Source organism: Oncorhynchus mykiss, chromosome 10, assembly GCF_057628025.1.
Source record: "Oncorhynchus mykiss isolate SJ-2025 chromosome 10, ASM5762802v1, whole genome shotgun sequence".
Classification (NCBI taxonomy): domain Eukaryota; kingdom Metazoa; phylum Chordata; class Actinopteri; order Salmoniformes; family Salmonidae; genus Oncorhynchus; species Oncorhynchus mykiss.
This window is the reverse complement of record NC_143031.1, coordinates 64,011,805-64,039,293: the sequence shown is the minus strand read 5'-3', so window position 1 is coordinate 64,039,293 and position 27,489 is coordinate 64,011,805. Positions and strand designations below refer to the sequence as shown.

At 41.1% G+C, this 27,489-nt stretch overlaps 1 protein-coding gene across 2 annotated transcripts; it reads right to left on the bottom strand.

Annotated features, from left to right (window-relative positions):
• LOC110534619 (uncharacterized) lies at positions 1-27,489 on the bottom strand. Of its 2 annotated transcripts, none has more exons than XM_090187433.1 (7): positions 27,006-27,489; positions 25,720-25,850; positions 16,386-16,565; positions 11,491-11,649; positions 5,421-5,532; positions 5,046-5,173; positions 1-1,372 (listed from the first exon to the last, which is right to left on the bottom strand). In XM_090187433.1, the coding sequence occupies exons 1-7, from the start codon at positions 27,286-27,288 to the stop codon at positions 437-439; spliced, it is 1,929 nt and encodes a 642-aa protein (XP_090043559.1). In that variant the 5' UTR covers positions 27,289-27,489; the 3' UTR covers positions 1-436. The 2 variants fall into 2 exon arrangements, with proteins under 2 accessions (XP_090043559.1, XP_090043560.1); XM_090187434.1 differs by having other exon boundaries at positions 15,816-16,565; positions 27,006-27,488.

The following is a 27,489-nucleotide window of genomic DNA, read 5'->3' as shown; positions in this document are numbered from 1 at the left end:
TTTGTCGTATATATTCTTTATTCAATTATAAAAATGGCATCACAATATTGAAAATCAGATTTCCCCTAGCTGATCATTGACATATAATTACAATATGAGTGATTCATTAAAAAGTAGCTTTTCTTTGTTGGAATGGTGTGGGCATACCCTAACAACAGACACAGCCTGGATTCAAATCCAGGCTGTATCACAAACGGCCGTGATTGGGAGTCCCATAGGGACAATTGGTCCAGCGTCATCCGGGTTTGGCCGGTGTAGGCCTTCATTGTAAATAAGAATTTGTTCTTAACTGACTTGCCAAGTTAAATAAAGGTTCAATTAAATAAAAAAAATGGTGTGGGTGTATACCAATCATGAAAAATATTCATAGATTTTTCTGTATTTTCAAAAATGTCAGCTAAACAATGGTTCCCTGTGTGCATCTCAAGCCACACTGCTATGATTTCTCCCCGTTGTGGACACTCCTATGTCTGATGAGGTTACTCAGGAAGGAGAAGCTCTTGTAACATAGTTTGCACTTGAAGGGCCTCTCCTTGGTGTGAACAGTCTGGTGCTCCTTCACATAGTTTGCTTTAGCAAAGCGCTTCCCACACGTGGGGCAGGTGTATGGCTTGTCATCGTCCGTCCTAATGCTCGGTCTCCCACGTTGTGACCCAATGACACCAGAGGAGGTAGAAGCAGGAGCCACCACTCTCAGGTGGTTAGTCTTTGAGCTCCCTCCTTGAGCCATTGTTTGGGTGTTGTTGGGATTATGTGCTGTGCTATAGGCTAGGTCCTTCTTGTGGTAAATGCCCATCCTGAACCTGTCTGTATTGGTGGGGTAACCATGAGGTAACTGAGGAAAGCTAGACCCAGGTCCAGGCTTTCTATGAACCCAGTCACCAGGCATTAGACAAGACCCTGAAGGAGAAGACAGGCCTGCTGATAGACTACCACCAGGGGGGTCTCCCACCACTCTCTGTGAAGGCTGAAGCCCAGGGTGACCTGCTCTGTTCATCATGGATACTGTGGTGTTTGTATCATAGGAACAGGAGGGTCTATCTTTATCAGCCCCAGGCCCTGCTACATCCCTGCACTGAGACTGTGAAGAGAAGGGTCTGGGCTGCAGACTGGATCCCTGACTGGAGCCTCTGTCTCTCTGATGACCACCAGGACTGAGGTTGTTCAGTCCACCTGTCCACTGGTTGTGTTCTGTGTGGTGGTGGAGTCTCTGTCCCTCGTGGTTGGGTCCCGGTTCCGACTCAGGAAGGAAGAGCGACAGCTCCTGATCCAGGGTTCTGATCCGGGGCCAGGGTTTGTGATCAGCCACTTCAGAGGTCCAGTCTCTCCCGCAAGCAACACCGGATATCAGCAGGTCCTCATGGACTGCAGACTGCAAACACAAATACAACAGAAAAGCTTAAAGGTTTAAATAAGAAATTATTTCCTGTACACACAGAAACATGACATTATAAAATGTTTACCACAGTCAAGCCCATCTCTAACACAGTGATTCAAGTACCTAACAATATGGAGCCATTGGAGTTTATTATAAAATATGGCCATGTGTGTTGATTCAAGAATGAAGTATAATGTTTTGGTTTGACTGAGATAAAGGAAACACAGTCCCAGAATTTATATTTTGTTTTGTCAGTCAGAACAGAGTACATTTTGTATTTAATTTCAACATGGTTTCAAATGGTCATACACTTACATAAAGAACTGAAGTAGGGGAGAGTGTTTGTTTCTATGAAATCATACACAAAATGAATCATGTGACCAAATATTTAGGAAGAGGTCATCATTTCATGGTCCATGCTCTCTGATATCCCTTGGAAGTCCCAAATCTGACGTTACCCAATTGAAGTTGAAATTTGAAATGGTTAGGGTTTAGGGTAGGGAAGTCCAAAGGATTCCGGATAGCACTAACCATTATTTCATGAAGTCTGTGAAGGAAGACACCACATTGAAAAAGTGGTAAGCAAGTTAGCAAAAACAAATAAAAAAAATAAAAAGATTTTCAAAAAGTCAAATTCATTTATTGTTGTAGTTTTCATGACGCTTGTATCTAAACCAAAGTAGATTGATTTATACTTCATTTGGGGTCTCTATAAGCTTCAACATGAGGCCCTAAACATGGCATGAAAGTGCATCCTTGGAGCTATTTGGGCTAATATAGTCAAAATGTATGCCTTGGGGTAAGTTGAGCCAATGGCCTTGGGGTAAGTTGAGCCAATGACCATGGGGTAAGTTGAGCCAATGGCCACCATACCCCATACAAATGATGATTACATTTAGTCAGTTTTATGCACAGTATTTTTGCAATGTGTAATGCATATAAACTCAAGATGGGTTTTTATTGTTACAGAGCAGACATCATCATGCCCTGTCTATACAAACGGAAAACAAGCAGGGGTCTAAACCCCAAGGACGTGAGAGAAGGGAATAAGTCCATTGGATCGGCAGCAAGAGATTAACAAATAGACTGAATGACACCGAAGAGGTACATTGACAAAAAAAATAACAACAAACATGGATGGACCTGTGTGAAAGAGAGGCTATGATAGAGTAGCAGAGGCACCACTGTCTTATCTGATGACACGGAGTCTGAGCTTGCTAAACATATCAAGAAACTTGCGGACCGGTTTCATGGGCGTAGTAGGCTCAAATGCAGAGAACATGCCTAAAAACTGGCACACAGAAACAACATCCCTGTCCAAGACAACTGGTCAAGAAATGGAAGGGTAAGTGATATCGAACAGACAGATCTACTGTATACATTTAAGATATACAATATACCAACCCCATTCCATTATTTAGAACTTTGACGACCACCACCATCACAGGAAACTATCACCCGCTTACCCCAAGGCAGTTCAACTTACCCTGTCCCAATGCTCAACTTACCACATACCTGAGCGAAGTTGTGCCAAGAGACCACTTTCTTTTTTGGACAAGCTATGTTTTCAAAACTGTAATGTTTACATGAATTCTGATTATTTCCAGGGATACAGAACATCTTGAAATATATGTAGATATTTTTGTTAGAAAGAATACTATATGGGCCTCCCGGGTGGCGCAGTGGTTAAGGGCGCTGTACTGCAGCGCCAGCTGTGCCATCAGAGTCCTGGGTTCGCGCCCAGGCTCTGTCGTAACCGGCCGCGACCGGGAGGTCCGTGGGGCGACGCACAATTGGCCTAGCGTCGCCCGGGTTAGGGAGGGCTTGGTCGGTAGGGGTGTCCTTGTCTCATCGCGCACCAGCGACTCCTGTGGCGGGCTGGGCGCAGTGTACGCTAGCCAAGGTGGCCAGGTGCACGGTGTTTCCTCCGGCGCATTGGTGCGGCTGGCTTCCGGGTTGGATGTGCGCAGCGGCTTGGTTGGTTGTGTATCGGAGGACGCATGACCTTCAACCTTCGTCTCTCCCGAGCCCGTACGGGAGTTGTAACGATGAGACAAGATAGATTCCCTACTACACAATTGGATACTACGAAATTGGGGAGAAAAAGGGGTAAAATTCAAAAAAAGAAAGAATACTATATTTCCCTTGACGCTGATTGTAAAAAATGGCCCATTTTCCCCTACTTTTATTGCACAAAACAATACCTGTGACTAGAATAACTTTTCTCACTATGGTAACACTTTCCATTTTCTGTAAATCAACAAAAAAGCAACATCTCAAGACATCAGTCCGGAAGTTAAAGTCCGGAAGTTAAAGCTTGGTCACAAATGGGTCTTACAAATGGACAATGACATACTTCCAAAGTTGTGGCAAAATGGCTTAAGGACAACAAAGTCAAGGTATTGGAGTGGCCATCACAAAGCCCTGACGTAAATCCCATAGAAAATGTGTGGGCTGAACTGAAAAAGCGTGTGCGAGCAAGGAGGCCTACAAACCTGACTCAGTTACACCAGCTCTGTCAGGAGGAATGGGCCAAAATTCACCCAACTTATTGTGGGAAGCTTGTGGAAGGCTACCCGAGATGTTTGATCCAAGTTAAACAATTTAAAGGCAATCCTACCAAATACTAAAAGCTGAAATCAATCATTCTCTCCACTATTATTCTGACATTTCACATTTTTAAAATAAAGTGGTGATCCTAACTGCCCTAAGACAGGACATTTTTACTAGGATTAAATGTCAGGAATTGTGAAAAACTGAGTTTAAATGTATTTGGCTAAGGTGTATGTAAACTTCTGACTTCAACTGTAAATAAATATATTATTATTATTACTATTCATGGGCCGTGTGCATTTTTTGCTGGTCTATGGTGAGGTAGCTCCTCTCTGAGAAATTCTTCCCAGTAGTGTGTACAGGTGAACAGCCTTTCTCCCTGTGTGGACTTTCAGGTGTATCTTCAGATGGTGCTGGTTGGAGAACCTCTTCTCACACTGGGAGCAGCTGTAGGATTTCTCCCCCCGTGTGGACTCTCTGGTGCCTCTTCAGGCTGGACAAATGGGAGAAACTGGCCCGGTAAAGATGGCAGTCAAACTATTTCTCCCATGTGCATCCTCTGGTGGATCTCCACCTGTTGGGCAAACGGAACTTTCCCACAGAACGAACACAGGAAGCGCTTCTCTTTGCCACTAGATCTACTGATGGCGTTACTACTACTGTCATTTGTCAATGGGCTTGTGTAGCCATTTAGTGTTGAGGCACTGGCTTTGTCTGAGGTCTGGTTTAACATTAGGGGAGTGTGAGGAGGACAAAGACCAGGGAGTGTCTGTGTTGTCGCAGGGTCCATGTTCCAGTTGATAGATCCTATAGAAGGCAGGCTGAAGGCAGCACCTGTTAGGGGGTTAACCTGAGGCGCCTTCAGTCTCTCTGAATCACAACTATAGAAGCAGGACGGCACATTTCTAGCCCAGTCTGTATCTGTTCTCTTTCATTGCGTACGGACACCTCCCTGTCCCAGCAGACTAAATCTACACCTCACCCTGGTCTCAGCTAGTCTGTTGTCATGGAGACTAAGTTCGGTTGTTGTTTTGTGTTTGTCAGTCTGTTTCTGGTTGTGGTTAACAGTGTTGTTCCCCAGTCCAGAGTTGAGGACGCTGTCCCATCCACTGACCTCCACTATGTCACCTATGGTCCTGGCCTGCTCAGTGATGTCGTCCCCTGGGCCCTTGGCTGCACCAGTCTGGGTCTGGGAATCCAAGATGACCGCCCAGTCTCCTCTGTTTGCCTCCAGCCAATCACCTACAGGAAGAGGTTACAAAATAGACTTTACAAACATGGCAGAGAAAACTCTACATGTGAATTTTTTTGTGTGTTAATTACCATGTCAAGTTCATACATTTTAACGTGTGTTTTTGTATGTAAACATAAGTTGTATTGATTTCATTTTATGAATGAGGAAAAAAAAAAAAATAATAATAGCCAGGTGCATCACTATTCCCATTGAAGCTCTATTACTGTATGTAGGCTATATGTATTTCTCCCTTACCTTGCTCCCCCATCTTTAGTCCACTCAGCAGATCAATGCTATCTGGTCCATCTTCTATTGTCTCCTCTTTGACTATCAACAGATCAGGCTTTCCATCCTCCATGTCTACTGACTGTAAGAGATACAGAGTGAGAGGATATTGGATCAAGACATCTGATATGAGAACCCTGCTATGAAGCATCTTCTGGTTGGACAATGAGGGACTGCTATGTGTATTATGCAAACATGTTAGTTGATTTTATTAGTTGACACTTAAATGGTTGGGGGAGGACAGGGAGTGCTTCTCACAGTCTCCCTAATCTTGGGGGAGGACAGGGAGTGCTTCTCATGGTCTCCCTAATCTCTGTCGGCTGGGTAGTAATACAGTATGTGCGTAGAATACCTACTGTTTGTGTGGAAGTATGTGCGCAGCTATAAAATGTTTTTGTGTTCTTGACTTTAGAACGTTCTCGTGAATAAACTATACTAACCTTTTGCATAAGCATGAGTCTTTGACTAATTATTATTAAACCCATGGACTTACAAACCTCGGGGATTGGTCAAAGCTATTGATTGACTGTTATTATCATTGTGATTGAACATTCTCCTGACAAGTAGGACACATTTTGTAGAGAGTTGTTGCGTATGCTGGTTTCAAGCGCTGGTTTTCAAGTTATCAAGTGTGGCCGACAGACTTGTGATTGATATTTATTGAAACTGAAAGTGGATTACGCTGGTAAAGTCAAACATCACAACACATTCTAAACCGCTCTGGTGACACACACACTTTTTGCCCAGTCGTCCACATGGCTATAATGGGATTGCCCATTATTTTGTTTTTGTAAGGACCCCAAAAAAAAACAAGAGGCAGTGGGAGAACCTATTCAAGTAAGTAAATACGTTATGAAAATGTAAAAAAAATTATATATATATATATATTATTACAGTACTACTAGTAGGCGACTTTGTAGGCTAACTCAACTGAGCTGCTATCTAGTTAGCCGACTTTACACCACTTTACATAAGTGGTCACCAACCTTTTTTGAGGTAAGATCACATTCGGAGTCTAAATGCAAGCCAAGATCTACCACAACATTAACCAATTAAAAACAGTACTGTAGCAATGAGGTTTGTGCAATAGGCTATAGGCCCAACACATGATCAATGCATATTGACTATGCTTTATTAAATTGCCCTGCCAATGTTGTTCTTCTCAGACCATTTTAGGTATATGATCACACTGTAATAGATCATTTGTTGTATTACTTGTGAGGCACAACTGAGTGAGCATAATTGTTTTTACTGGACTGATGGCCTGCGTGTGATGGTCAGTCTGAGGGGAGGGAGCAGTGGTGAGGTTACCTCTCACTTAATTCACCGTCCCCCCCACTGAGAAAAGGGGACACAGTCTTCCAGTTGATGGAAAAACTCATTATTTCTGCCACATGCACCAATTGATGTTGTTACTCGTATGACCAGAGAAAATGAAATGCTCCTTCATATAAAAAAAAGACCATCCACTAATAATAACGACACTAGCTCATCGGAACACTTTGCTCTACTCATTCAATGCAGCTGCAGTGCTAGTTGTAGCAAGTGTTAATAACAGCGCTGAATAACTTAAACATGAACTTACTCATAAAAACAGCAGCTATTTTCTGTATTCATTGGGTCTGTAGTCGTGGTTTTAAATGTTTTGAAAACCTCACAGTATCAACTTTGCTGTGCGTTCAACGTTTCTTTTTACAGTCTATGGCTCGAAGAAACTGTGCAAACACGCTGATCTGAGATATCTGATTGGCCCTCGGTAAGCCTATAGGTGCACTTGTTTTATTTCAGACACATGTAATGGTTCAAAATGGGAACACTTTGCCTTTCTGGCACAAGGGCTGCTGAATAAAGCGCACCTACTACCAACAGCGCGAAACCAATTTGAAAAAAATATGCACGCAAGGCTTTATCGTTGTATTTTTTACAGAAATGTTTGGTGATCCACATGGAATGCCTTGGAGAATGCCTTGGTGACCACTGCTTTACAGACTGTTTAGCTAAGGGAATTAAATGTAATCAGCTAGCTAGCTTTCTATTAGCTGGAAATATGGATGTAATCATTGTAAATTAAAAACACACGTCTCCAAATGAATTTGTAGATAACAGCCATGGACGAGGGTGAAATTGCAGCTCCAGCTGTCAGTAAAGTGAGAGTGTAGACTACCGGACAGGGTAGATTCTCCAGTTCCAGTCCCTAGAGGAAAACTATGAGGACAGAGAGATAATAGCAACATAATATTCAGTAATGTCTAATTTCAGTATAATGAAGCCTGTGTCTTTGTGATGTTTTCTGTCCTCAGATATGGAAAGCTGTGAAAGCCTCTGTTTGATGAATAGAGAGGTCCCAATGAATGTCCCAAGAGACAAATGGTGCATTTCCATATCAGAGTTTTCTGTTTCCATCTACATGGCCCGTCTCACTGGGCCATGGTTCCAGCGGACCTCCTCTCACTTTGGGCACAAGGCAAGCCACTGGTACTTTTCAGAAAACTGTGAACTTTAACACCTTCTCACAAAACAACTGTGTATACCATCAGGATTTTTCCATACAACATGTGCCAACCTATGTAGGCCGATCTAGAGTGCATTTGGAAAGTATTCAGACCCCTTGACTTTTTCCACATTTTGCTACGTTACATCCTTGAATTGATTGAATTACATTTTTCCTCATCAATCTACACACAATACCTAATAATGACAAAGTGGGAAAAAACGTTTTTTTGATTTTTTTGGCAAATTTATTAAACATAAAAAACAGAAATACATTATTTACATAACTATTCAGAAACTTTGCTATGAGACTCGAAATTGAGCTCAGGCGCATCCTTTTTCCATTGATCGTCATTGAGATGTTTCTACAACTTGAATGGAGTCCACCTGTGGTGAATTTAATTGATTGGACATGATTTGGAAAGGCACACACCTGTCTATATATAAGGTCCCACAGTTGACAGTGCATGTCAGAACAAAAACCAAACCATGAGGTTGAAGGAAATGTCTGTGGGCCTTTATGGTAGAGTGGCCAGACGGAAGCCACTCCTCAGTAAAAAGCACATGACAGCCCGCTCTGAGTTTGAGGATCTGTAGAGAAGAATGGGAGAAACTCCCCAAATACAGGTGTGCCAAGCTTGTAGTGTCATTCCAAAGAATACTTGAGGCTGTAATCGCTGCCAAAGGTGCTTTAACAAAGTACTGAGTAAAGGGTCTGAATACTTATGTAAATGTGATATTTCATTTATTGCAAAAAAATTATAATTAAATAACAGTTTTTGCTTTGTCATTATGGGGTATTTTGTGTTGATTGAGACTTTTTAAAATACATTTTAGAATAAGGGTGTAACATAACAAAATGTGGAAAAAGTCCAGGGGTATGAATACTTTCCGAATGCATTGTATTGGTTATACTGTATGTGCAGGCCTACCTATGTTAGCACATGTTGTATAAAAAAAAATACTGTTAAACATCACACACAATGTATAAACCTATTACAATTGGAGCAGGCCAACCCTGCTGGGTGTGCAGGGTTCTGTTTCAGCCCAGCAATAACACACCTGATTCAACTTCTAATGAGTTGGTCATCTAGTAGTGTGCTATTACTCAGCTGGAACAGAAGTCTGTTCACCCAGTAGATCAGTGGAGGAAGGATGGCCACCGCTGGTATGGAGTTTGTTTTGTTCACCTGAAATAAGAGTAGCCTACGTGTTACTACTCAATCATCTATTGTTGTTTAGACTAAGATATCTAATCTTTACATATGAGTTAGTGTATTTGTACATTATGTAGTGATGAAGTGTTGATTCTTTGAAGTGAAGTGTTTAAACTTGATTTAATTGTTGAACTATTATTCAAAATGGATTAATCACAGTCCTGCAATAAAGAGGGGAAGGGGTTCTGTCTGTAATGTGTCTGTGTGTCTGTGTTGTATTCTCAAATGAACATTTCCTTCGTGTCTAGCTGTAAGATCTCCAGTCTGTTTTATTTGATTGTCATTCTGTCTCAGTATATCAGCTATCTGAATCCATTTAGCAGCTTATCATACAGCATGCAGCCACAGGCTTACAGTATGATGGCATGACTGGCCTTATGGGCATCTGAAGCAGAGAATATCTAAACTCACACATTGTTACATTTTGAGCTATACGTTCTCAGTTTAAAATGATACCAGTAGACAATGTTTATGAGGCAAACCATATACCAGATTTTGTACATACCATTTAAGTGCTGACATGTAAAATGGTTTAGTGCAAATCCAACTCTTGTAATTTAGGGTATTCAACAGTTACAGTACATTGTCCGGAGCCTGCTGGTTTTCTGTTCTACCTGATAATGAATTGCATTCACCTGCTGTCCCAGGTTTGAATCAGTCCCCGATTAGAGGGGAAGAATGAAAAAAAAATTCAAATGTTTTGTCAATTGTGCTTGTGTTGTTGACATGTTTAGTCCTCACACACTGTTGTTCTTACGGCATTAATCTGGTGAGCATCTTTGGAGGTCCGTCCAAGCAAGGCATTTGACTGGTTTGACGTGTTGTGTTACGTCACTGGTTTACATGGGGTTTCTCACCCCTCTTTAGCTAATTTCTGCCATGGAACTTTGCCCGGCTTCCCATTTTAGGGAAACCTGGATAGCGACAAGGCTACTATGAGTACTATGCAAAAATGATAGTTGATATAATACTATGCAAATGTGCTAGTTGATTTGATTACTTGACACTTTTCAATGGTTTGATAATTCAAAGCCATGGTCCCACAATTAAGACAACATTTATCAAGACCTGGGCCCATATCCACAAAGAGCCTCAGAGTAGGACTGCCGATCTAGAATCTTTCCAAATAATCTTATTCATTATGATCTAAAAGGCAAAACTGATCCTAGACTACTCCTGCTCTGAGGATATGTACCAGTGGAGGACCATCCTCCCAAGTGAATTTCATAAAAATAAATTTTAAACATTTACGAAGTTCTCCTTTTTAGATAAAACTATACCAAATAATTGATTAAAACACACTGTTTTGCAATGAAGGTCTACAGTAGCCTCAACAGCAATCTGTAGGGTAGCACCATAATGTAGCTGGGGGAGAGCTAGCGTCAGTCCTCCTCTTAGTACATTGACTTCAATACAAAACTTAGGAAGCTCTTGGTTCTCACACCCTTCCATAGACTTACACAGTAATTATGACAACTTCTGGAGGACATCCTCCAACCTATCAGAGCTCTTGCAGCATGAACTGACATGTTATCTACCCATTCAAAGGATCAGAGAATCTATAACTGAAAGCATAAGCTACTGCTAGCTAGCACTGCAGTGCATAAAATGTGGTGAGTAGTTGACTCATTGAGCGAAAGACAATAGTTTAATGATTTTCGACAAATTAATTTCTTTAAAAATTAAGGAGAAGCAAGAGAGAGAGTCGTTTTCCACTTTTAGTTTCATTTACTTAGCAAATGCAGCTGCTTATTTTAGCCAACAAACACCAGGCTCAAACAGAGGAATACTATGTTAGCTAGCTGGCTATGACTATCTAACACAACACTGGAACTTTTCCAAGTCGAGGTACATTTTTGGTTTTATTAATCCATTGCCACCCGGGTCTCTGGTGTTACTAAACTGCTTACTGACTATACACAAACAAAGGGAAAGGGTGAGAGGAGAACGCATAGATGCGAGAAGGAATACAACGTGGCTGCTATGAAAGTGAACAAAACAGGGATAAACATACCTGAATTTGTCCAATAGAAACTCTCATTTGCAATTGTTGGACTAATGATTACACCCAAGATCAGCTAGATGTGTCTGTCGCCGCAATATTTTCTCTCGACCTGTGTGCGGCTACGTTGTAAACTTCAATTCATAGGCTAGGTTGAAACAACCTCATGATGGGTATAGGGGGAATTTTTGCATCACGTAGTAGCCTAAACCTATCAATGTTACATTGAACTGGGTGCTCATGAAAAAATATCATCCTCCCTCATCATCAAAACCACTGACCACCACTGATATGGACCTAATACCATAAAGACAGTTCACAGTGGGCTCACCTCAGTGAGACTGTGTGCGGTCCTGTGCTGCTCAGCTGGTTCCTCTGTTGGTTCAGGTGTAGTCTGGTTGTCCTCCATGACCATGGTCCTCTCAGGGTTCCCCAGACCCTCCTCACACCCCTCCTCCTTCACCAGGAGCACCTCTGGACCCTCCTCCTCCTGAAAGAGACAGGTGATACAGATTATTACACAGACATACACTCCCTCAGGTACGTACATACGTACCTACGTTTGAGTCCTATATTGTAGTTACAGAATTACTTTATTGTTCAGAAAGTATTCACACTCCATGACTTTTTCAAATGTTGTTGTTTTACAGCCTGAATTTGAAATGGATTAAATTTAGATTTGTTGTCACTGGCCTACACACAATACCCCATAATGTTAAAGTGGAATAATGTTTTTGGGAATGTTTACAGATTAATTAAAAATTAAAGGCTGAAATGTCTTGAATCATTCAATCTATTTGTTATGGCAAGCCTAAATACGTTCAGGAGTAACAATTTGCTTAACAAGTCACATAATATGTTGCATGGACCCACTCTGTCTGCAATAATAGAGTTTAACATGAAATTTGAATTACTACCTCATCTCTGTACCTCACACATACAATTATCTGTAAGGTCCCTCAGTCGAGCAGTGAATTTCAAACACAGATTCAACCACAAAGACCAAGGAAGTTTTCCAATGCCTCGCAAAGAAGAGCACCTATTGGTAGAGATTTAATATCTTTTTGAGCATGGTGAAGTTATTAATTACACTTTGGATGGTGTATCAATACATGCAGTTACTACAAAGATACAGGAGTTCTTCCTAACTCAGTTGCCGGAGAGGAAGGAAACAGCTCAGGATTTCACCATAGTGACTTTAAAAGAGTTACAAAGTTTAATGGCTGTGATAGGAGCAAACTGAGGATGGATCAACAATATTGTAGATACTCCACAATACTATGCTAATTGACAGAGTGAAAAGAAGGAAGACTGTACGGAATACAAATAGCAATTAACTTTCTGTCCTGAGTACAAAGTGTTATGTTTTGGTCAAATCCAAAATAACACAGAGTATCACTCTCCATATTTTCAAGCATAGTGTTGGCTGCATCGTGCTATGGGTATGCATATAATTGTTAAGGACTGGGTAGTATTTTTAGGATAAAAAATGTATTGAATGGAGTTAAGCACAAGCACAGCCCTAGTGGAAAACCTGGTTCAGTCTGCTTTCCACCAGACACTGGGAGATGAATTGACCTTTCAGCAGGACAATAACCTAAAACATAAGGCCAAATCTACACTGGAGTTGCTCACTAAGACAGGGAACGTTCCTGAGTGGCTGAGTTACAGCTTTGACATAAATCTACTTAAACATCTATGGCAAGACCTGAAAATGGTTGTTAGGCATAGATCAACAACCAATTTGACACAGCTTGAAGAACTTTGAAAATAATAATTGGCAAATGTTGCAAAATCCAAGTGTGGAAAGCTCTAAGAGACTTACCCAGAAAGACTCACAGCTGAAACCGCTTCTACAAAGTATTGACAAGGGGTGTGAATACTTATGTAAATAAGATATTTCTGTGTTTAATTTTCAATAAATGAGCAAACATTTATAAAAACATTTCACTTTGTCATTATAGGGTATTGTGTGTAGACAGTTGAGGAAAAAAATAATTTAAACCCTTTTTCGAATTCAGTCTGTAACACAACAAAATGTGGAATAGATCACGGGGTATGAATACTTTCTAAGGGCACTGTAAATATGATATTGTGGTTAAATATGAGTGTGCTATGATAAGTCATCAGACAAACCTGACTAAACTATTTTGATGTGTACAGTTGTGGCCAAAAGTTTTGAGAATGACACAAATATTGATTTCCACAAAGTTTCCTGCTTCAGTGTCTTTAGATATTTTTGTCAGATGTTACTATGGAATACTGAAGTATAATTACAAGCATTTCACGAGTGTCAAAGGCTTTTATTGACAATTACATGAAGTTGATGCAAAGAGTCAATATTTGCAGTGTTGACCCTTCTATTTCAAGACCTCTGCAATCCGCCCTGGCATGCTGTCAATTAACTTCTGGGCCACATCCTAACTGATGGCAGTCCATTCTTGCATAATCAATGCTTGGAGTTTGTCAGAATTTGTGGGTTTTTGTTTGTCCACCCGCCTTTTGAGGATTGACCAAAAGTTCTCAATGGGATTAAGGTCTGGGGAGTTTCCTGGCCATGGACCCAAAATATCAATGTTTTGTTCCCCGAGCCACTTAGTTATCCCTTTTGCCTTAAAAACTGTTCCTGGATGGTTGGGAGAAGTTGCTCTCGGAGGATGTGTTGGTACCATTCTTTATTAATGGCTGTGGTGTTAGGCAAAATTGTGAGCAAGCCCACTCCCTTGGCTGAGAAGCAACCCCACACATGAATGGTCTCAGGATGCTTTACTGTTGGCATGACACAGGACTGATGGTAGCGCTCACCTTGTCTTCTCCGGACAAGCTTTTTTCCAGATGTCCCAAACAATCGGAAAGGGGATTCATCAGAGAAAATGACTTTCCCCCAGTCCTCAGCAGTCCAATCCCTGTACCTTTTACAGAATATCTGTCTGTCCCTGATGTTTTTCCTGGAGAGAAGTGGCTTCTTTGCTGCCCTTCTTGACACCAGGCCATCCTACAAAAGTATTCGCCTCACTGAGTGTGCAGATGCACTCACACCTGCGTGCTGCCATTCCTGAGCAAGCTCTGTACTGGTGGTGCCACGATCCCACAGCTGAATCAACTTTAGGAGACGGTCCTGGCGCTTGCTGGACTTTCCTGGGCGCCCTGAAGCATTCTTCACAACAATTGAACCGCTCTCCTTGAAGTTCTTGATGAGCCGATAAATGGTTGATTTAGGTTCAATCTTACTGGCAGCAATATCCTTGCCTCTGAAGCCCTTATTGTGCAAAGCAATGATGACGGCACGTGTTTCCTGCAGGTAACCATGGTTGACAGAGGAAGAACAATGATTCCAAGCACCACCCTCCGTTTGAAGCTTCCAGTCTGTTATTAAAACTCAATCAGCATGACAGAGTGATCTCCAGCCTTGTCCTCGTCAACACTCACGAGAGGACGAGAGAATCACTGATATGATGTCAGCTGGTCCTTTTGTGGCAGGGCTGAAATGCAGTGGAAATGGTTTTGGGGGATTCAGTTAATTTGCAATGCAAAGAGGAACTTTTCAATTAATTGCAATTCATCTGATCACTCTTCATAACATTCTGGAGTATATGCAAATTGCCATCATACAAACTGAGGCAGGTGACTTTGTGAAAATTAATATTTGTGTCATTCTCAAAACTTTTGGCCACGACTGTATAGTGGGTGTTTGTGTGTTGGTAACGTATTTATTTATATTTAAAATGTGGTTATGGTTATAAAGCACTGTTGCGTGTATGCAGAGTAGGGTGAGATCAGATGTATACTAAAGAGAGTCTCAATGAAAGTCGAATTTAAAGTCCCATGTTGTGTTTATTAAACATAAGTGTTAATCACACCATATGAAAACCTCACATACACGTCTCAACAACAAAAAAATCATTGTGAACTTGATAAAACTGTATTAATTTTAAAAATAAAGTAGTTCAATGGAAGTAATGAAATAGGCATTTGTGAACATCATATAGCCTACACAGCACAAACACAATATGTAAGACACTCATTAGGCGTATATATGCCTTATATATCACACAATGTGTTGATGCAATGTTCTACCCAGGAAATTTCCACACTGAAATCTGTTTCAACACCGAAACTCTTGTTATTCCAAATGCATCTATGGGTCTTTTCAGCTGACAACAACCAAAATGAATCTTTGTCTTTAATGCAGGTTTTGATCTAAACATCAGAAGCTATTGAGTGGAATGGTTACTTTCTATATTACAGAGTGGGATGGTTTTTCTGCTGGTGTATCCTGAGGCATCTCCTCTCTGAAAAACTCTTCCCGCAATGCATACAGCCGAATGGCTTCTCTCCAGTGTGGACCTTCAGGTGCATCTTCAACTGGTCCTGGCGAGAGAACCTCTTCTCACACTGTGGGCAGCTGTAGGGTTTCTCCCCTGTGTGGACTCTCTGATGCCTTTTCAGATGGTGCTGGTGGGAGAACCTCTTCTCACACTGGGTACAGCTGAATGGTTTCTCCCCTGTGTGAACCCTCTGGTGGATCTCCACATTCTGGAGGCAGCTGAAGCCTTTGTGACAAAACATGCAGAGGAACCGTTTCTCTTTACTATTGCCTGATGGTGCTCCCCCTCCCCGAGCCTGGGCTTTAGCCCTGTCATTTGAGTTCAATACCTGATCAAAAAGGACACGGACGTGTGAATCGGAAGGCTCTATCGACGTGGACACTGGGTCGCGTTCTCTGAACGCGTGTAAAGGGGAGTGGGTTGCGACATTTAGATTTGTCTCTAAGCTTTCCCTGTAGTCAAAGAAGTCACTGGTGTTACCCTGCGAGTGTCCTTCTCCTAAGTGAGTTTCGTCTGCATTCCATGACAGAGAAACGTCGCTCTCCACTTTCACAGTCACTTCATCTACGACCAGACCCTCCCCTTTCTTATCTAGGCACCCTTCAGAGTTTACACTACTACTGTACCTGTGCCAGTCACCTCTCATTGGATTAGTCGGTGTATCTAAGCCCAAAGGCATGTCACCAGGTAACATTTCTGTAGCGTATGAACAGGACGGATCATTGCCAGTCTGTGACACGTCTCCTGAGTCCTGATGGGACAGAACAGTCCTCGGGCTTGGGTTACCATAAAGTATATACTCTGAGCGGGGAGCAGGAGCACAGCTCAGTGATTCCAGCCCCGCTACAGTCTCGGTGTCTGTCTCTGACTTGAGGGCGGCGTTCTGCGTTCCACTGACCTCCGTGATGCTGTGTCTGATCCTGGGCTGCGCTGGAGCGGTGGTGGGGTCCTCCATGGCTACAGGGGGAACCACTTCAGCCGCTGCTTCCACCTGGATGTTTCTGCTGTGACGTGGGTCCTCCTGTCCTTCAGACCTCTCCTGCTTGACCCCAGGACCTGCAGCCTCTGCATCTGCAGCCTGACACAAGAAGAGAGGAGGTTATTATCGGTACATGAGTTGAATACCCTATGAATGTCCCGCCTACTTCCTGGTCGAGTCCCGTACAGTTCTTGAAAGGCAATCAAGCTTATACTATCAAATTCATGAAAACGCGGTCATAAGACATATATACAATTAGATTTGTATATTTCATTTGCTCATACCCGATGTTTTTTATACAAATATCTGACGGTCAATAAGTAAGACACATCGGCGAAAGTTAGAAAAGTCTAATTTAACTACAACTCAGCACCCTTGTTAGCATGGTTGCTCGAGTTTGAGGACGATAAAAACCTGTTAGTTACAACCAGTACTTTTTAACCCCTTAACCCTATTCTCAACCGGCTGGTAGAGCATGTTTTGACAATGGATTTATAACTGGATTTGAACGAAATCTTCACTAGAACTTTATTGGTCAACTCCCCCAGCATCAATTTACATAATTTGTATAATTTTGGGTTGCTACAGTTCCGTGTTGTGGCATTAACTTTGCCCACTCAGAGGGCTGTAAGAAAACAAAAAATGAGTCACCAAAAATATAGGATTAAGGCAGGAATTACATTTGTGAGGGATTAATATTGTTCCATTCATGTTAGTAGAGACCTTGAAGAGTAGGAATATGAAAATAAATAGTTAAAATGTAAAAAAGCTAACAAGCAAAACATTTTGTTTTGTGGTTGATATGTCAGTAAAAAGTATGGTGGACTATATTTTTTATTAAAAATGTTGCTGAAAAATATGATTGAATTGTTGACAACGCACTATAGTAGACAACATGAATTGGTTAAACCACATTTCATGACCCATGGGGTCAATTAATCAATATTCGTACTTAAGGTCGCCTATAAAATAATGCCTATAATAGTAATTTTAAAAAAGTACAGTTTGCCATATATTCTCTAAATGTAGTCTGAACATGGTGGTAGAACCTGGATCATTATTAATTTAATAAAACCATTTTGAGGGACATTGCACTATACACTGCCTGAAAACGCATTGAAAACATTTTAATATATACTGAACAAAAATGTAAACGCAACATGTAAAGGGTTGGTCCCATGGTTCATGACCTGAAAAAAAAGATCCCAGAAATCTTTCATATTTCATATTTTTTCTCTCAAATGTTTTATTACCTCCCTGTTAGTGAGCATTTCTCCTTTGCCAAGATAATCCAGCCACCTGACAGGTGCGGCATAACAAGAAGCTGATTAAACTGCATGAGCATTATACAGGTGCATCTTGTGCTGTAGACAATAAAAGGTGGTCTAAAAATGTGCAGTTTTGTCACACAACATAATACCAAAGATGTCTCAAGTTGAGGAAGGGTTCAATTGGCATATTGACTGCAACAATGTCCAGCAGAGCTGTTGCCAGAGAATGTAATGTTAATTTCTCTACCATAAGCCGCCTCCAACGTCATTTTAGAGAATTTGAAACCGGCCTCACAACTGCAGACCACGTGTAACCATTGTGGTGGTTATTTCTTTATTATCAAATGAGGAAAGACAAATTTATCACACAAGTCAAAGTTATACTTCAACTAAATCTTTATTCACATATTAATAAGGAAAGCATGTCACACCACACACTAGTGAATGATGCGAGTGCTCTGCAATAACTATGGCTTGTCGACACAACACTCTAGACTGTTGCGTTGAGAGCCCCGACACAAAGAATACAAATACCTTTTATAGCAAAGATACACCCTCTTAGTCTACATGACAAACAACAGAAGTGTGGAATGGGTCACAAGGTTAGGATTCATACAAAGGAAATTAATAATTCACAGCAGACAGTATCTGCTGTAAAGATTGTTCTCATTGTGTGGAAAACAGAGTCATTATCCATACTCGTCATCTCCACCCTGGTACCTCCCAGTACACAAACACCAACTCATGCTATGGAATGGGGTCATTAGGTTATCATCACCAAAGGCATCGTAAATCCAGTGTCAGCATTAAGCGCCAAAGGCCCAACTCTGTAGAACACACACAGATGAGTGTTCTAAGAACCCCTATTCTATTCCATAAAACAACCATTTGATGCAGTAACAGTATTATAACATAATATTGTAATTTTGCTCTCACACAACACCAGCCCAGGACCGTCTTCTTCACCTGCGGGATCATCTGAGACCAGCCACCCAGACAGCTGATGAAACTGTGGGTTTGCACAACCAAAGAATTTCTGTCAGAAACGGTCTCAGGGAAGCTCATCTGTGTGCCCTTCATCATCAGTAGGGTCTTGGCCTGACTGCAGTTCGGCGTTGTAACCGACTTCAGTGGGCAAATGCGTAACTTCGATGGCCACTGCCACGCTGGAAAAGTGTGCTCTTCACAGATGAATCCCGTCGTCTGGGCTAGCGGTTTGCTGACGTCAACGTTGTGAACAGAGCGCCCCATGGTGGGGTTATGGTATGGGCAGGCATAAACTACGGACAACGAACACAATTGCATTTTATCAATGGCAATTTGACTGATTTCCTTATATCAACAATAACTCAGTAATGACCACATTTTCATGAATTTGAAGATGCAAATTTGGAGCAAAGTCTTAGCCTACAAAACGAGGAACCTGGAAGTACCACTTTCATGGCGTATTGGATAACAATCTTGTAGGGAGGTCTCTCAAGCTCCCCGTGGCAGATAAATAAAGACGTAAATGTAAGCAAGCGAATAGCCGAGGGGAGCCTTTCTGAAATAGACGGGCCACATTTCATTAACTGTAATGGTGCCTGGAGAAGTGGGTACATTCTAATTTTGAAAAGAAAAATCCCAAAACGGCCCACCAGGGGGATAGGCGCCCTGTGTGAAACATTATATGAAAAACAGTGACAATCAGTGCATTCGGAAAGTATTCAGACCCCTTGACTTTTTCCACGTTTTGTTACATTACAGCCTTATTCTGAAAAAAAAAATTCCCCCTCATCAACTTACACAATACCCTATAATGACAGCGCAAAAATAGTTTTTTATGTTTGCAAATTTATAAAAATAAAAACCTGAAATATAACATTTACATACAGTACCAATCAAACATTTGGACACACCTACTCATTCCAGGATTTTTCTTTATTTTTACTATTTTCTACATTGTGAAGACATCAAAACTATGAAATAACACATATGGTATCATGTATTAACCAAAAAAAGTGTTAAACAAATCAAAATATATTTTATATTTGAGATTCTTCAAAGTAGCCACCTTTTGCCTTGATGACTGCTTTGCACACGCTTGGCATTCTCTCAACCAGCTTCATGAGGTAGTCACCTGGAATGCATTGAAATTAACGGGTGTGCTTTGTTAAAAGTTCATTTGTGGAATTTCTTCCTTTAATGAGTTTGAGCCAAGGTAGGGGTGGTATACAGAAGATTGTCCTATTTGGTAAAAGACCAAATCCATATTATGGCAAGAACAACTCAAATAAGTAAAGAGAAATGACAGTTAATATATGAAGGTCAGTCAATACAGAACATTTCAAGAACTTTGAAAGTTTCTTCAAGGGCAGTCGCAAAAAAAAAAAGAAAAAAAAAAAGGATCTCATGAGGACTGACACAGGAAAGGAAGACCCAGAGTTACCTCTGCCGCAGAGGGTAAGTTCATTAGAGTTAACTGCACCTCAGATTGCAACCCAAATAAATGCTGCAAAGAAACCACTACTAAAGGAAACTAAGAATAGACTTGCTTGGGCCAAGAAACACGAGGAAAGGAAATTAGACCGGTGGAAATCTGTCCATTGGTCTAATGAGTCCAAACTTGAGATTTTTGGTTTCAACCACCGTGTCTTTGTGAGACGCAGAGAAGGTGAACAGATGATCTCCACGTGTTGCTTCCCACGGTGAAGCATGGAGGAGGAGGTGTGATGCTGCTTTGCTGGTGACACTGTCTGTGATTTATTTAGAATTCAAGGCAGACTTAACCAGCATGGCTACCACAGCATTCTGCAGTGATATGCAATCCCATCTGGTTTGCGCTTAGTGGGACGATAATTTGTTTTCAACAGGACAATGACCCAACACACTTCCAGGCTGTGTAAGGGCTATTTGACTAAGAAGAAGAGTGATGAGTGCTGCATAAGTTACCTAGCCTACACAATCACCGGACCTCAACCAAATTGAGATGGTTTGGAATGAGTTGGACTGCAGAGTGAAGGAAAAGCAGCCAAGAAGTGCTCAGCATATGTGGTAACTCCTTCAAGACTGTTGGAAAAGCATTCCTGGTGAAGCTGGTTGAGAGAATGCCAAGTTTGGGCAAAGCTGTCATCAAGGCAAAGGGTTGCTACTTTGAAGAATCTCAAATATAAAATATATTTTGATTTGTTTAACACTTTTTTGGTTAATACATGATACCATATGTGTTATTTCATAGTTTTGAAGTCTTTTCTACAATGTAGAAAATAGTAAAAATAAAGAAAAACACTTGAATGAGTAGGCGTGTCCAAACTTTTGACTGGTACTGTAAGTTTTCAAACCCTTTATTCAGTCCTTTGTTGAACCACCTTTAGCAGCGATTAGAGCTTATAGTCTTCTTGGGTATGACACTACAAGCTTGGCACATCTGTAATTGGGGAGTTCCTCCCATTCTTCTCTGCAGATCTTCTCAAGCTCTGTCAGGTTGGATGATGAGCATCGCTGCACAGCTATTTTCAGGTCTCTCAAGAGATTTTCGATCGGGTTCAGGTCCGGGCCACAAGGACATTCAGAGACTTGTCCCGAAGCCACTCCTGCAGTCTTGGCTGTGTGCTTAGGGTTGTTGTATTGTTAGAAGATGAACCTTTGCCCTAGTCTGAGGTCCAGAGCAGTTTTCATCAAGGATCTCTCTGTACTTTGCTCTGTCATCTTTCCCTTGATCATGACTAGTATCCCAGTCCCTGCCTCTGAAAAACATCCCCACAGCATGATGCTGCCTCCACCATGCTTCACCGTATCAAAGGTGCCAGGTTTCCCTGCAGATGTGACACTTGGCAGTCAGGCCAAAGAGTTCAATCTTCGTTTCATCAGACCAGAGAATCTTCTTTCTCACGATTTGAGAGTCCTTTAGGTGCCTTTTGGCAAACTCCAAGCGAGCTGTCATGTGCCTTTTACTGAGGAGTGGCTTCCGTCTGGCCACTCTACCATAAAGGACTGATTGGTGGAGTGCTGCAGAGATGGTTGTCTTTCTGGAATGTCCTCCCATCTCCACAGAGGAACTCAGGAGCTCTGACAGAGTGAACATTGGGTTCTTGGTCACGTCCCTTCCCAAGGCCTTTCTCCCCCAATTTCTCAGTTTGGCCGGATGGCCAGCTCTAGGAAGTCTTGGTGGTTCCAAACTTCTTCCATTTAATGATGGAGGCCACTGTGTTCTTGGGGACAATCAATGAAACAGACATTTTTTGGTACTGTTCCCCAGATCGGTGCCTCGACACAATCCTGTCGGAGCTCTACGGACAATTCTTTCGACCTCATGGCTTGGTTTTTGCTCTATCATGTTCTATCAACTGTGGGACCTTATATAGACAGGTGTGTGCCTTTCCAAATAATGTCCAATCAATTGAATTTACCACAGGTGGACCCCAATCAAGTTGTAGATACATTTCAAGGATGATTAATGGAAACAGGATGCACCTGAGCTCAATTTCGAGTCTGATATAGCAAAGGGTCTGAATACTTATGTAAATAAGGTATGCTTTTTTATATTTAATACATTTGCAAAAATGTCTAAAAACCTGTTTTCGCTTTGTCATTATGGGGTATTGTATGTGGTATTATTTAATCCATTTTAGAATAAGGCTGTAACGTAACAAAATGTGGAAAGGCAAGGGGTCTGAATATTTTCCAAATGTACTGTACACTCAATGACCTAAAATGATATACAGTGGCTTGCGAAAGTATTCACCCCCCTTGGCATTTTTCCTATTTTGTTGCTTTACAACCTGGAATAAAATTAGATTTTTTTGGGTGTTCATATTATTTGATTTACACAACATGCCTACCACTTTGAAGATGCAAAATATTTTTTTATTGTAAAACAAACAAGAAAAAATACAAACAAAAACAGAAACCTTGAGTGTGCATAACTATTCACCCCCCCAAAGTCAATACTTTGTAGAGCCACCTTTTGCAGCAATTACAGCTGCAAGTCTCTTGGGGTATGTCTCTATAAGCTCGGCACATCTAGCCACTGGGATTTCTGCCCATTCTTCAAGGCAAAACTGCTCCAGCTCCTTCAAGTTGGATGGGTTCTGCTGGTGTACAGCAATCTTTAAGTCATACCACAGATTCTCAATTGGATTGAGGCCTGGGTTTGACTAGGCCATTCCAAGACATTTAAATGTTTCCCCTTAAATCACACAAGTGTTGCTTTAGCAGTATGCTTAGGGTCATTGTCCTGCAGGAAGGTGAACCTTCGTCCCAGTCTCATATCTCTGGAAGACTAACAGGTTTCCCTCAAGAATTTCCCTGTATTTAGTGCACGCCATAATTCCTTCAATTCTGACCAGTTTCCCAGTCCCTGCCGATGTTCTCGGGGTGATGAGAAGTGTTGGGTTTGCGCCAGACATAGCGTTTTCCTTGATGGCCAAAAAGCTACATTTTAGTCTCATCTAACCAGAGTACCATCTTCCATATGTTTGGGGAATCTCCCACATGCCTTTTGGCAAACACCAAACGTGTTTGCTTGCAATGTCTTTTTCTGGCCAATCTTCCGTAAAGCCCAGTTCTGTGGAGTGTACGGCTTAAAGTGGTCCTATGGACAGATACTCCAATCTCCGCTGTGGAGCTTTGCAGCTCCTTCAGGGTTATCTTTGGTCTCTTTGTTGCCTCTCTGATTAATGCCCTCCTTGCCTGATCCGTGAGTTTTGGTGAGCGGCCCTCTCTTGGCAGGTTTATTGTGGTGCCATATTCGTTCCATTTTTTATAATGGATTTAATGGTGCTCCGCGGGATGTTCAAAGTTTCTGATATTTTTTTAACCCAACCCTGATCTGTACTTCTCCACAACTTTGACCCTGACCTGTTTGGAGAGCTCCTTGGTCTTCGTGGTGCCATTTGCTTGGTGGTGCCCCTTGCTTAGTGGTGTTGAAACTCTGGGGCCTTTCAGAACAGGTTTGTTTTTATACTGAGATCATGTGACACTTAAATAAAGTCCACCTGTATGCAATCTAACTAATTATCTGACTTCTGAAGGCAATTGGTTGCATTAAATCTTATTTAGGGGCTTAATAGCAAAGGGGGTGAATACATAGGCACACACCACTTTTCAGGATTTTTTACTTTTTGAATTTTTTTAAACAAGTCATTTTTTTCATTTCACTTCACCAATTTGGACTATATGTCCATTATATGAAATCCAAATAAAAATACATTTAAATAGCAGGTTATAATGCAACAAAATAGGAACAATGCCAAGGTTGGTGAATACTTTTGCAAGGCACTGTATAACATATTGGTCTTTCACAGTCAGGCCAACCCAAGCTGTACTGTGCAAGTAGGCTAAACTGAGTCATACATTCCCAGGTTTCAGACTTTTATTATTATTATTATTATTATTATTATTGTTTTTTTAAGGCTTTTGCTATCAAAGTCACAAGTTTTTAATGAAAAAAAAACAACAAAATTGGATGTAAATCCATAACAATGATTAAGCCACATCAGGAGACTATTTTTTAGGTCTGGGAAGAAAGAAGAATTGAAGGAAATTATTTTTTTGTGTAGTTACCCTTTAATTCAAGTGCTCAGGCTGATGTTTGGTTAACAGTGTTTCTTTAGCAGGGGAGAACGCATGGGTGGGGCTTTTATTTGATATTTTTATGTTCTTTACTTGTCAGTAGTCAGTATTCCAAACGGCTTAGTTATCTTTTTACTTAAAAATGCAAACACCATCAGATAGAATTCATTGCACTGGGTTAGTCAGATTTGATCAAATATAACAAAACAGATGAACTGGAATGACATTCACTCTCATAGGCTGGCTTGCCAAAAATAACCAACTGAAAGCCACACCCCCAATAAGTGATGTGACATATGCCTCAAAGCAGTCATATTCTGTGCTATTATGGCTATATATATATGCCTATTTCATTTGTTTATTTAGCAAACAAGACAGCTCATAATCTAATGCTGTTATCAACCAACAAATAAACCTATTTTAGTTTTAATTAGCACATTTTTTTTAATTAGCAAACTTTTCTCAGTCTCGTGGCAAAATGTGTAGAATAGCATCGGATGAGCTATAAAACTGCACATTTTTCCCTCTGCCCCATGGCAAAATGTGTACAACTGCAGGAAATGTGCTTCAAAACTGCACATTTTTCTCTTTGCCCCATGGCAAAATATGCAGGAAGGTACATGCGCTGCCCCCCTCAAACATAATTATTATTACAAACATTTCTGCAGGGCCACCCACCAATATCTGGCTACAGCACTGTTCTGTTGCACGAGATGGAGTTTTAAAATCAAAATGGCCACTGGATTGATGTAAATAATCGTGATATCATTCTGAAAGGTAGGCTAGTTAACATTTAATTGAGACGGTTATTGGGAAAGCCTTTCCATCTACCAGAGTACGGTTAGGCCAGCATTAGCGTCGCTATATTTTTCCTGTTCCTTAATTGTTTGAAACCTGGACTTTTTACTTCATATTATGAGACATGTTTAACCTTGAATCAAAGTAGCCTATAGGCAAAATCCCACCATAGAAACGTGGAGTCAATTATTTTATAAAGGTTTCCTCATATGCTTTCTCCTGTTCTATTGGTTCTTTCTTTCATTGTCTAGCAGCCAAGGCATTATCCTTGTCATGTTAGAAACCGATGATAGTTGTTGCATCTTTAGATCCCCCCCTCTTTATAAATTTCTAACGGATATTTCCATCTCTGTCCATGAAACCTCTCACATTTTAGAAAGGAGTTTTCCACAAATTGCATTTTGGAACATCAGCCAATATTGCTGCACCCAAAATGTGAAGAAATAATAGTTTATCAACTTTTTAAGCTAAACATTCTTATCCGTTTCATCAACCTTATTAATTGATACGACGTATACCTCCACTACACTACTTTGATACGTATCAGTGGGGATTAAGAAATGGGTATACGCAATTCTCACTGAAAAATAAGTGGGTATATGGCGTATAGCCTCCACTACACCCCTGCTAACCTCTATCACGATAACGTGCTGGGTCGAGGTTCCGCTCCCCTCATCAACAGTGATTGGTTGGTCATCTCTCCATGTATTTTGTCCTGCTGCCTTCACAAAGCTCCTGTGGCCTCCAGTGAGATCTCCTTCACCTGAGAGTTATTGGGGAAAAGAGGTAGTTAGTTTAGTTACTGTCAATGCTTAACAGTACACTATTTACATTTTTGACACTGTCTAGAAATAGCAAGGATGCAAAGTAACACTTCTCATAACTTTCTATGCTATTTAGTGATCGATGTACACTGAACAAAAATATAAACGCAACATGTAAAGTGTTGGTCCCATGTTTCATGAGCTGAAATAAAAGATCCCAGAAATGTTTCATATGCACAAAAAACGTATTTCTCTCAAATTGTGTGCCCAAATTTGTTTACATCCGTTAGTGAGCATATCTCATTTGCCAAGATAATCCATCCACCTGACCGATGTGGCATCTCAAGAAGCTGATTAAAAAGCATGATCATTACACAGGTGCACCTTGTGCTGGGGACAATAAAAGCCCACTGTGCAGTTGTCACACAACACAATGCCACTGATGTCTCAAGTTTTGAAAGAGCATGCAATTGGCATGGTGACTGCAGGAATGTCCAACACAGCTGTTGCCAGAGAATGTAATGTTCATGTCTCTACTAGCATAAGCTGCCTCCAAAGTCATTTTAGAGAATTTGGCCTCAAAACCGCAGACCACGTGTAACCACAACAGCCTAGGACCTCCACATCCAACTTCTTCACCTGTGGGATTGTCTGACATCAGCCACCTGGATAGCTGGTGAAACTGAGGAGTATTTCTGCCTGTAATAAACCCTTTTGAGGGGATTTTTTAAATGTTGATTCTGATTGGCTGGGCCTGGCTGCCAAGTGGGTGGGCCATGGCTGCACCTCTGTCCAGTCATGTGAAATCTATAGATGTGGGCCTAATTTATTTAAATTGACTGATTTCCTTATATGAACTGTAACTCAGTAAAATATTTGAAATTGTTTGCGTTTATATTTTTGTTCACAATATTATGTTCCATTCATCACATTGTTTTGATTGAGAAAATAATATGAAATGATATTCAAGAATCTGGTTAGAATATTTTAGTGTTTTTGCGCAAGATAGCTAAGTAAACAGAGGCATTATTGCATACTATCCAAAAACTGACCAAGACCCAATTTTATGTAACATATCTGAACGGGAGCGACAGGAACGAAACTATATATGAAAGGCGACATGCCGCGCAGCCTTCGCCTTCTGCGAAATGTACCTTTTTCCATTCCTCTGTATCGGTCTAGGATCTTGACATTACTGGGACGACTAGCGAGGATGCGATCTCGCATTGTCCTGTCTGCGCGCTCCCTTGCTACCTTCAGTTCAAGTAGCTGTAGTTTCCTACGCAATCCCCTGTTTTCTTTCTGGCTTTGAGAAATTTCCAAACGAAACACTGCATAGTCGTCGTCTACGAGTTTACAGATCTCTGCCACGGCTGAATTTGCTAGCACTTCCATGATGGAGGCTATTTGAGTGTGAAAAACCATACAGTTAGCCATTGTTAGTTCAGCGTCACCTAAATAACATCTATCAACCAAGTCTTGTCTCCAACGCGAATTAAAAACTACATGTGATGCTGTGCAGCTAAATTTGTCATATTTGTTCGTCCCATGTTGTTAATTAACGTCTAAATAACAACAAAAAACGCTAACGTGGAAATTGTTCTTGGTCACTGTTCACTTCCGTTTAAACTGAAGAGA